Source organism: Scleropages formosus, chromosome 18 (assembly GCF_900964775.1).
Source record: "Scleropages formosus chromosome 18, fSclFor1.1, whole genome shotgun sequence".
NCBI classification, from domain to species: Eukaryota; Metazoa; Chordata; class Actinopteri; order Osteoglossiformes; family Osteoglossidae; genus Scleropages; species Scleropages formosus.
In genome coordinates this window covers 11,570,517-11,582,291 of record NC_041823.1, presented here as the reverse complement: position 1 = coordinate 11,582,291, position 11,775 = coordinate 11,570,517, and the positions used below count along the sequence as shown (strand labels likewise).

Genomic DNA, 11,775 nt, shown 5'->3' with positions numbered 1-11,775 from the left:
TTCGAGTCCCGCTTGGGGTGCCTTGCGGTGGACTGGCGTCCCGTCCTGGGTGTGTCCTCTGGCCTTACGCCCTGTGTTGCCGGGTTGGGCTCCGGTTCCCCGCGACCCCGTATGGGACAAGCGGTTCAGAAAGTGTGTGTGGTTAGTCAGACACTAAGTTTAAACAATTATTCCATGCATGGTTTTGTACATATGTCCACACTACAATAACGTAGTTATGTAATTGGTAGACAATGTATTCATTGCAATTACCATTATTTTATATGTTTCCCCACACACAAGACACACCAAAGGAACATTTGTGGCTTCACTAGTTTATTTTGTAATAAACACCAGCATCAGTTTGGAAGACACCACAAAGACGATTTAGGATTGTTTATTATATAATATTACAGCAATCAGTTTCAAATTATCACAGGTACAATATATGTGAAGAGAATCAAAACTTCGTTCAGCTGTGAACTCTGTGCTTAGTCTGGCAAATATGACACATTGACTTGGAATATTGATGCAATTATCTCAAAAGAAATTATGCAAAAACTGCTTGGCTCGGTGTACGTGGGTGTTTTTGATTGTTACGTACTAATGCTGTCCCTAATCTCTAAAGGCGTATGCTTGTCTGACCTGTGAGCTGTACCTGAGTGAATAAACTTATGAAGTTGCAAGCAATCTCAGCCTCCGGGATTTTAAAGATTTATTGCTCGTTCCTCGTCACATCTGAATTAGCTGTGTATATTTTCACGGCGTGATCACCACTGTCTAGGACAATCAGCGTGTTCTGCGCTGTGGCCACAAGTCCAACAGGGAACACCAAACCGTGGCTTATTAGTGCAGTGAGGACTGGGGAATTGTTTAATTTCCCCAAACTCCAGATCACACCCTGTTCCACGTCCGCCACAATTACATCCCCACATCTGTCAAATGCCACAGCGGAGGCAGAAAATCGCACTGGAGACACCAGGCTCAGGCCAAAGCTGTCAATCTGAGAGAGGAGGGTGAGCTCCTTGCTGAATAGTCTGAGATGATCAGACCTGGAACCCCTCTGCTTGTCTACCAAGCCCTCTGCGTGCTCCACAATCACAACATTCCCGGTAACCGGGCAGCAGGCCACCGCGCGGGGACACTGCAGCTCAGCGAGAGCCACGCGGTTCAGGACCGTCACGCTACGGGCAAAGTCCACCACAATCTCGGAGAGCGTGCCCGCTCTGGCGTCCGTCACCAGTATGTGCCCCCTCTCATCCACAACCACTCCCCAAGGTAGCTGGAAGGAGTCCCGTATCATCACCACACTACGCCCCCTAGAGGTGAACACCTTCACGGCACAGTCACCTGCGTCCGTCACCACCACGTGGCCGCTAGGTGCCACGGCCACACCTAGGGGGTGACAGATCTCTGCTGGGGTGCATCCTCGCTGCCCAAACCCGTGCAGCCGCTTGCCCTTAGGGCTGAAGACCACCACCCTGTTGTCACCATCGTGCACTATTGTCAGTGCCCCTGAGGACGGGAATACGGCGATCGCTGTGGGATTGAGCAGCTTTCCCCAGCCCCCAAAGGCGAAGCGCAGGTGCAAGGACCCTGTCGCTAGGCCCCCGGCGCAGCTGCTGGTGCCGCGACCACAAAGGGGGCCGGGGGTCCCGCGCAGCAAGAGCTCAGAGAGCTCAGACAGGGGCAGGCAGTCTGACACATTGGCTACGGCATACAGGCGTCTGCAGAAAGGGCACTCCAACCTCGACAACAGGGGCTGCGAGAGCACAGAGAGGCACTGTGCACAGAGCACGTGTCCACAAGGGAGCATCCGCGGCCGCCGCTGCCCCTGCTGCCCGCAGAAAGTCTCAAAGCACACTTTGCACTCCAGCAGATTGACCTTTATATCACTCAGGACCGCCTCTGCCCCCAGACGCCGGCACCCAGGGGGGCTGCGGACCAGAGACATCTGGCCCAGTATTGCAGCGGGTTGTTATCCCTGCTCCAGCTGCTGTTAAACCTGCGGCAAAATCAGAAGAAAAGAGAAAGGATGAAGGAGGGCAATGGAGGGACAGAAGGAAAGAGATAAAGGCAGAGACAGAGACACAGACATGAGGGTATTTACAGTCCACTCACCTCCAGTAGGCCCACGTGTCACATGACTGTGACTCAGTCTGATGGCGTAACGGGGAGCATTTTGCTGCCCCCCTGAGGCCGAAGGTGGAGTTGAACTTTCCTAACTCAGCTCATGAGTGATGGGTGCAACATGTGAAGATCTGCTTGTCCACCATACAGACTTTAGGGATGTCAGCTTACACAAAAAGTAATAGCACAGATGAGCACGCTTATGAAAATATTGTAATTACTCAAAAATAAAAAGGATTGGAAAAACTATACTAAAATACAGGGGCAGCAGGTGGCTTAGTAGGTAGAGCTGCACCCTCCAGTTCTGAATTCGCCTCATGCTGTAGTACCCTTGAGCAACATGCGTAACCTAAATTGTTCCGGTAAAAATTACCCAGCCAGATAGGTGGTAAATTACTAAGCTGTTTTGGAAAAAAGCCTCAGGAAAAGAATCAAAGAATACTGTTCCATATGTAATAGACATAAGTCACCCTTTTACACTTCGTACCATTACACAGTACATAATTTTACAGAGAAAATTATTTTCTAGCTGGCTGATGAGTATACAGGTTACTCAATTCACACCTTCCTGAATACTGTACAGCAGCTGGATACAGCTGTGTATCAGCCCCGTGATAGTTTTTCCAGTGATGTACAAGAAATGTGTCCTGTTGCATTATTTATGTCATCAAGGAATGAACAATTTATACTGAAAGTAAAGCAACAGATCAGTGCAAATTAGTAAATATCTTTAATATGTAGAAAAACATGTTCAGCTGATTAAGACATCTTAAAGTGCAATATCAAAAAACAATATCCAAAAACTTTAGGAACCTGTGTCACAGCACAGCATTTGGATTACACAAATAACATCAAGGACTGCAATTTCACTTGCAGAACACTGAAAAAAACCCACCTAAAATCCATGTACTGTACAATCAGGGAGGAAATTGTTATGCTCTGTGGTTGGTCAAAGCAAGTGTGCATGCATTAAAATAATGGACATAATTTCATACATTGCAGAGCTGAAATTACATTCAATGCAGATTCTGGCTTCTCAGTAAATACTTCTGAAACTGGCTTTCAAAATTAATTTGCTTTGATTCAAAAGGCCCTCATAAGGGCCTGAATGTTGCACAAATATACACTGCCACTGAAACTGCCAAAACCATAGATCACTAGAGGGAAAACCAAACTGGTAACACACTGTTACAGCAATTCTTTTCCTCTTTTACAAGTTTTCTACACATGCTGTCACCTGATAGGAAACGGGAGTGTATCATTGTGCTTCTTACAGCAAAACAATGAGAATGCCAGTGGAGACATACAGGGAAAGATGCCCCAGATGATCACCATTGCATTCCAAACAATTACCATGACATTTCACGTACATAATAATACTGCAGCTAGCAGTCTCAAGTGCTTAATCTGTACAAAGACTGAAGCTCAGAAATATACATAGCTGCCTATTTATGAAATTCCACAAATACATGAAAGGAAAAACCCATTTCTATGATGTCTAAAATTAAATACCACCAGAAGTTAGTTCCCTAATACAAACTGCTCACAGCTTGCAGACAACAGCCCTTTCCAGCTTAATTTGTCAGTTAGAGGACAGAGACATTCCCTTCAAACCAGTGGGTATTAAGTGTCTATAACAGATGCAAAGAATATATCACTGATGACACACAGATCCAGAGTGGCCCACAGTCACCCAGAGGCAGATGTAACAGCAATTCCAGCTTTCAGACATGTAGTTTTCTAGAAGTAACTAGGTCCCCAATTACATGGTAGGTGCCCACTATCTCTAGTAGGGGGAATCAAATCATGATCAAATACATATATGGTGTACACACTATTTCTCACACACATCCTGATTAACAGAGTAGGAGCAGCAGGTGGTAGAGGTGCGGGATGCCAATACGCTGTTTGGAGAGAACATTTACTGTAAGTTCATGAAATAACACTGTAACAAAGTGCAGGCATCACGTGATGTCAGTGTCTAAATTGCTTCCCTCTCATCCTTGAGAGATTGAACCTCTTCACCTTCTACTCCTACAAGCTTCTCTGGGAGCTGAGGAATGGGAAACTTAAATGCAGCTCTTATCTCTTGTTTGCTCTCTCACTGGTCCTCCTCCACTTGGAGGAGTGCGCTGTTCTCCCTGCCCCCATGAGAACAATAAAATGCCACGATTAGCACACGAACTGAAAACTTCAGCAAAGATTAACTGCTGTGGAATTTATAAATTAAACCCATTTCACCACAATACAAAGTACAAAAGGAGATTAAGTTACATGCGTCACATTTTTCTGCATTTTTTTCCCACCTTTAGACTTCTTTTCAGACTTATGATGTTGGACGTCCTTGTCACCATTATCACTGGTGTTGTCGCACTCAGAAAAGCTCTGGTGGGAATAAGTAACATTGTATTACTTTCTATAGTTTATAAATGCCTACAAGTCTGAACTGTGTTGTACAACAGAGTGCCAATTGAAGCTAGGTGCTCACCTTGAGATTAAAGCCATATTTTTCTGCATACCACACCATGCCATAGAGACACAGAAATGTAGTGAAGGCCTGGGGGGGGGGGGGACCATGTTAAAAAAAAGAGGCTGCAAATGTATCAACCCAGGGCACAAATTCTTCCGAGTACAAGTTTACCAGAACACCACTGAGAACACACTGTTTCAATAAGGCAAGATGATATTTTGTCACTTGACGGTTCCAGGTGATTTTTTTAAAAAAAAAAAAAAAAAAGATTAAAATGTGGTCTTACCACACATAAGAGCCATAAGATGACGTAGAGAACCTGGGTTTTTGGAGAACAGGTCCTGACCAAACTTAACACAGGCAAGTGCTTCCAGGAATGCAATGGCTCTGAGAGAAGGCAAAGACAGGACACATGCAGTTCAACACAAATAGCTCAACTGGTTTACTGAAGCTGTAACTTTGCTGGGAACAGTAAGTATCATCCCAGGGTTGAATAGAACAGGAGACAAAGCTCTGTGGCACAAGGAGAAAGCAGACATCTGTATCAAGGCACAGACCACCTGACACCTCAAGTGACCAGAGGACCAGGTCACTTCTGCATCACTGAAATAATCTGACACTTTAACAACTCAGTGAAATGATGATAACCTGTCACAAACAGAAGGTTCAAAGTCTACTTTTCTACAAAAACTGATGACACTTGAGCCAGTTAAACTAGACAGTAGACCTTCATATTTGAGTGGATCAGGAATGGACACCTGGATTTTTAAAGCATCATCCAAGCGATGGATATGACCAGTATATATACTGTACTATTGACTATAGTTTGCACCACACACTTGCCACAAATCTGCCATTAATCTCATCAAAAAAGCCCATATGAAGAGGGCGGAATGAGTGCCAAGAGAATGGATTATTCATAAATAACAAAAACCATTTTGTTTGACTTTACTTTTTTGCACAAAAAATTGCTTTGTTCTAAGTGATGCTGCAAGAGATACAATTCAACACTTACCCAAAGACCCAGCATTGTGTTCCAACTCTTTTGCACTGTGTATCAGTGAGGTATGCATAACATTGCCTAAACACAGGAGAGGGACGAGAAAAGACTTTCACAATTTATTGCCTTATTTCCCCAGTTTTAATGTGCTAAATATGTGGCTGTTGTACTGGACAATGATGTAATGCTTGGACACTGGATTGCTGAACCCAGAGACAAGCCGGAGTGTACTGCACACAACTTACATCATTCAAGCAAAGCATAAAGAAGGCTTTATGTACAGATTATGGGTAAAAGCACAATATCTGCAGTCAAATTCCCACTGTACTTTTCCCTTACACCTTATGTTTCCTGTAATACCTACATACAATTTACTTTGTTGCATCACACCCTGGTTTTCCAAAATCTATGCTAAACTGCCAAAGAGTGCTACTTCTGTGTCAGTTCTGAGGTTGATGAGGTTAATGAGCATTACTGCACAAGGAGGGCAAAATTCCCATAGGTGTAATTACCATGCAGAGGGAGCAGGAGACATTTGAGAAGGTAAGAAGCTTGAAAGAGATTGAGTTGGATGCTGCAAGAAGCCTCTACCGTACGGTTGGTGCGGTGATAATGCCAATGAAGAGGATCCGACCCCAGCTGAGGGCATGTGATGCTTGGAACACAAAGATGTGCTTCAGGAAAAATCTGTTCAGTTCCGTCAGCTGCGGGAAGATGAAGACAAGTTGATACTAATTTTAAAACTTTGATTTTAGAAGAAGTTAACTGCTTGTAAATTGCACATGTCACAGGCCTGTGAAAAAAGACAAGCTGAACAATGTTGATTACATACAGCATTTCTCACTGTATTCAGCAACAAGCTGGGAAGACTGAACTGACCTGCCAGACAATCATGAAGAGGTAGATCCCCGCTATGCGCTGGAAGGACGACTTTGGGTCAAACCAGCGCACGTAGGTCCAACTGGCTGGTGTGAACTGCAACACAGCTCACTTGATCTTCCCCGTGGTCGTGTGAATGGCCCTGTACATGAGACACACAAGAAAGAAAAAAAAAAAAAAAAAATATTCTGTGCATCAACCAACAAGTCATAATTACCATTTCTCACATTTTTATCTAAAATTAAATAACTAAGCTTGCTAAACCAAACAGTCAGCATGGCATCAAAATCCGTTTGTTACTCTATTACAAATTAGACCTTTGAAGTTACACAAGGGCTCTGGTAACAGCCTACAAGAGAGTCACAGGATAATCATGCCGATACCAAAACAACCTGATCACTCCCTATCACCTCTCCTCTTGTTTTACTGTCCCACTTAGAAGAATTCCAAAATCAAAGGCCTGCACATTCTCAATTTTGATCCCAGTGTGGTGAAAAAACTTGCTCTATTCCTCAGAACTGCTGAATCCTTCCCTTCATTCAATAAGGATCTCATCTCCATCTCATTTGTCCCAATTTCTAGACAGCTACACAAATTAGTCCAACACCATATTATTTATGTATTCAGAATTTGAATATTACATTTATATGTATTCATTTAGCTGACACTTTTCTCCAAAGCAACTTACAGTGTTAAGGAACTTTTTACCCATTTATATAACTGGGTAATTTTTATTGGAGCAATTTAGGGTAAGTACCTTGCTCGAGTTTACTACATCTGGAGGTGGGAACTGAACCTGTGACCTTTTAGGTCACAATATAATTTCGATAGGCAACAACTGGAATAGTATGTAAGACACCATTTATGGACAAGCTGTCCTTTGATAACAATGTGGATGGCTCTAATACGCCGTTTGCAGCAAAACCTGAAGTAGACGTACTTGATACTGGCCCAGTGATACGTTCGCATCTCCAGAAAGCGGCAGATTGTCATGCCTAGCCAGATGCCTCCTCTGTTGCACAGGAGGATATCCAGGATCACCTGGTCCAACCAACATTCACCAAAGTTGGGCAGCAGGTGCATGAAGAACAGCTTTGAAGAAAGAGACAAGGAGATGTTTTATAACCAAAAAAAATACAACCAATCAATAAAAGTCTAAACGCATATTATAATTAGATGTCCTTTTGTTCATCACTTCTCCGTGTTCCTTAATATCAAGCTTACCATTACATATACTCGGAGCATGAGATATTACACAAGCCATAAACGAAAAAGTTTTTCAGAAGTGCGAAGATGTACAAGTTCAAAACACTGACCTGCCTTAGTAATATTGGGTAATACTCAAAACTGAACTTGGCAGAACCAAACCTCAACATAATACAGATGATCCAGCAACAGGCTAATTTTTCTGTCCACCAAACAAGGCAGCCTCCGCACCTCTGTGAGATCCCAGGTGATGCTTATGGTCCAGCAGAGTCCATAGCTGCGGATCAGCAGCGGCTTCATGGCCCAACCCCAGAAGTGGCTGAAGGCAAAGATGTCCATGTGGCTGAGGATTCGCTCCCAGGTGATCACATGACAGTTCACTGCATATTCCTGCAAAAACCACCAGTGCAAAAATGACACAAAATGCATTCAGATGTTAATCCTGGGGTGGCATGGTGGCACAGGAAGTAGCGCTGCTGTCTCACAGTGCCTGGCTGGTGCGAGAGGACATGGGTTCGGTCCCCGCTCTGCCTGTGTAGAGTTTGCATGTTCTCCCCATGTCTGCGTGGGTTTCCTCTGGGTGTTCCAGTTTCCTCCCACAGTCCAAAGACATGCTGTTCAGGTCCCCCCCACAGTGTGTGAGTGACAGAGAGAGAGCGTGTCCCACTGATGCATGGATGAGTGACCCATTGTAAGTAGTGTATCTAGCAGTGTAAGTCACTTTGGTGAATAAGGTGTGTGGGCTGTTAACACTACATAGAGTTCATTTGAAGTCGCTTTGGAGAAAAGCATCTGCTAAATAAGTAAATGTAACCAGTAACATTCACACTTTGACGACGGCAAAGTGAGGTGTAGTTCTCTCACCATGATATCAGCCTCCCGCGTAGCATAACGTAAGTTAGGGTCCAGCCAGTACATTATACTTTTCACTTGGTCCCAGCTGAGGAAGATGCTGAAGACCAGGAAGAGGAAGTACATAACACTGAGACCTATTAGTAAGGCCAAGACACAGAATAAGGCATTATCTGTATGTGATTATGCAGGAAATGCAAAATGAAGTTGACTACAAATTAGGTGAGGAGGCTGTGGACGAGCCCTGAGTCACGCTACAGAGCATTTTACAGATTATGTCGAGCTACCTCACGTACGCCTAAGGCCCAAGTAACCACAGCTCAAAACATGCTACAGACTGATAAGCCACCCCTACATTTTGTGTAAAAAAAACCACTGTCCACGCTGCTCAGGGAATTACTCTGCTGTGTTGTCTTGCTGCTTGAAGCCACCGTGCTCACCCAAGGATAAAGGCAAAGCAAAGCTGTGTTGAATCTGAGACGTGTGCAAAATTTGACATGGCCAGAAGGTTTACACGACACTACAAAACCTGTAGGTAACTCACACACACAGTCTGAAAGTGCTTGTCCCACGCAGGGTCGCGGCAAACCGGAGTCTAACTCGGCAACACAGGGCGCAAGGCTGGAGGGGGACACATCCAGGACAGGACGCCAGGCCATCACAAGGCACCCTAAGTGGGACTCGAACCTGGCCAAACCCACTGCACCACCACACCCCCATCCCTATAGGTAACTAATCACCAAAAACCATGCGCCATATTGCTGAATGGGGTCTGGTGAATGGACCTAAAGAAAGTATTTTCAGAAGTAATTACATTTTTAATTAGCATGTAACAATGTATAGACTGCCTACTTACAGTTTGGCTTATGTAAATTATGAATCCACACTTTAAAATATTTTTCCCCAAACACACAGTAGCAGCCAAAAGTGTGAGTACACTTGCGGGGGGGGGGTTATGTCTATGAGGTGTTCAGTTTAAAAGTGTGATCAGGAAAAGAGGCACCATGTCTTCCCATCTCTTCTGCAGCAGTTCCCAGAGATGTAGGACAGTTGCGGGCCACTGCGCTTCTTCCTCTTCCGGCCCATTTATCCCACGCAACCTTTGCCCAGGTGGACACACACTTTTGACTGGTACCGCATTACTACGCGTACTGAAATGCGGCACGACCCCAAGGGACACAAGATCCGAAAGAACTCCGAATTCTCACGTACTCCCCAGGTACAGTGAGCAAAACGGGCCACACCATTGGGGAAGGCGAGGACGCTTACGACGAGAAAGAAGGAGATCACCGAAACGATTCCCACACGGAGGTTGCTGTCGGGATCTGCGTCATTCCTAACAGACACAAGCGAACCATTTGCAGCGTCCACCTCCACGGCGGAATTTAATAAGTTACAATGACGATTTTAGGCCCGCAGCCCACCGCTTGGACACGACCAGAACGACCAGAAACAAGATGAGAGTCTGTCTACGCTTAATTGCATCCGTTTGACTGATAACTATAAGTAGCGCGCACTTGCGGCTACCGCGAACGTGGAAAAGACCTTGTACGCATGTTCAAGTGCTGTCCTCAAGTGGGACACGTAGGACCCCACATGCATTTCACCTCTCTTTAAACTGCTGCGATTCCTCCATTTTGTAAATTGTGTCTAGTCTAGGCCTGTCCCGGGTTGACCTTCTGTAGCCTCTAAATGGTATTTCAGCCTGGTCTCAACCATGTTTCATCACCCGATATCTAGTTACCTGGTGAGAATTCACTTTATATATAAAAAAAAGTGTAAGTGATCTCGGACAAGGGTGTTTATACACTGTATGTGACACGTAGGGTTCTTTTCATAAACCTTTCCTCTGTACTGATGGGTTGTGGTTGTTATTGAAAGCCCCTCCCCCTCAAGAGTTTGAAGACACTAACTGCACGCACGCACACTCAAGAAGAGAAGGTGGAAAGACGTTCAATAACTGAAAGGTTTGAAAGCGGATCAAAAGTTCAGCACCAGTTGCATTCGCACACAACCGGAAGATTCTAGAGGGCGTTGCCTACAAACTGCGCATGCGTGGATTCAGAAGGCGGGAGGAGACGATTTTCACAAAACGTGAGAAGTTAAATGGTTGCAAGTTCTTGTTTGTTGAGTAACAAGGGTATAGTGTTCAGGTGTTGAGCTGCCATCGGTCAAGACAGCAGTGCAACCCGACAGAACCGCACGGACAAAGTCGCTCCCTTACGATCCGACCCGCTCACCTGCTGAACGCGAAGTACGTGTCGTGAGGCTGAGCACGGTGGCCGTGAGCAGCGTGATGGTGTGCGGCTTGTAGAAGAAGTTCTCGATCGTGATGTCCTCCACCTGCTGCTCGTTTATCATGCGGAAATGGAGCCTGTAGTTCACATCGTCTTTGCTCAGAGTTCCGATCGCCATAAGGAGGGGGAGTCTAGGCTCCAGCCTCAGCGGGTGCAGAGTCGGTTGTCCTAGTTTAGAGAAACCTCGTCGGGGTTGAGGGGGAGGGGCTGTTTCTTTTAACTGAGAAACACCGTGGACAGTCACTAGCAGCACAAATGATCGGGGAGGGGGGAATAAAGATTATTAAACAACCTTGCCGAACTGCTGCACTTCTAGCTTTTACCAACGCGGGAAAAAGTGTCTCTCCGCTACATCCGTTTCAAAATATACCAAGTTGAGCAGCACAGGCATGTCTGTCGCCACATATGTGCATAGCGTTGACAGACAAGGACAAACTGAACGTGTACCATTCCTTACTGCGGCCACGTGAGAGAAAGTGACGTAATGGAGTCAGGTGTTGAGTGCCGTGGGAGCTCGAGCTAGTAAAAGCGCTTCGGCAGACCACCTCGGCGCGCGGACGCCCTTAACAATCACGGGTCCATGAGTACTACCCACAGCGGCCCCGCTTTGCACAGATGGGAAATGTTTCGGGTCAACATCCACGTACAGACGTACGCTTCTTGTTAAACATCTTGAGTGAACACCCTTCTAGAGAGTTTGCATGCATGAAAGTTTTTTTTAAAAAATTTACTGGGAGCTAATTAATCAGAATTGCGTTAAACTGGTCGAGACGAAGCGGCTTCAGCCTGTGTGTGTGTAGTTACTGTTAAAAGCTAGTATTGGTCCAACACCAGTCCCACTGAACCTGTTGAATCCCATTTGTCAGATGTAGTGAAATACTGTCACCTGAAGGGGGCAGCACCGCACCATCTGAGATATTAAGTCACTCCACACGCAATAACGCTTCCGCTGGTCTTGCGTG

At 45.3% G+C, this 11,775-nt stretch overlaps 1 protein-coding gene and 1 pseudogene across 5 annotated transcripts; both read right to left on the bottom strand.

Moving 5' to 3' along the window:
* Nucleotides 1–89: 89 nt before the first annotated feature.
* On the bottom strand, nt 90–4,950 carry LOC108927455 (E3 ubiquitin-protein ligase NHLRC1-like). 5 transcript variants are annotated; one of them, XM_029260133.1, is made up of 3 exons: nt 4,866–4,950; nt 2,101–4,494; nt 90–1,984 (listed from the first exon to the last, which is right to left on the bottom strand). In XM_029260133.1, the coding sequence occupies exon 3, from the start codon at nt 1,931–1,933 to the stop codon at nt 695–697; it is 1,239 nt and encodes a 412-aa protein (XP_029115966.1). In that variant the 5' UTR covers nt 1,934–1,984; nt 2,101–4,494; nt 4,866–4,950; the 3' UTR covers nt 90–694. The 5 variants fall into 5 exon arrangements, with proteins under 5 accessions (XP_029115966.1, XP_029115964.1, XP_029115967.1 ...); XM_029260131.1 differs by having other exon boundaries at nt 90–4,250; nt 4,416–4,494; XM_029260134.1 differs by having other exon boundaries at nt 90–2,275; nt 4,416–4,494.
* On the bottom strand, nt 4,192–8,596 carry LOC108927369 (phosphatidylserine synthase 1-like; annotated as a pseudogene).
* Between the last annotated feature and the right edge of the window lie 3,179 nt (nt 8,597–11,775).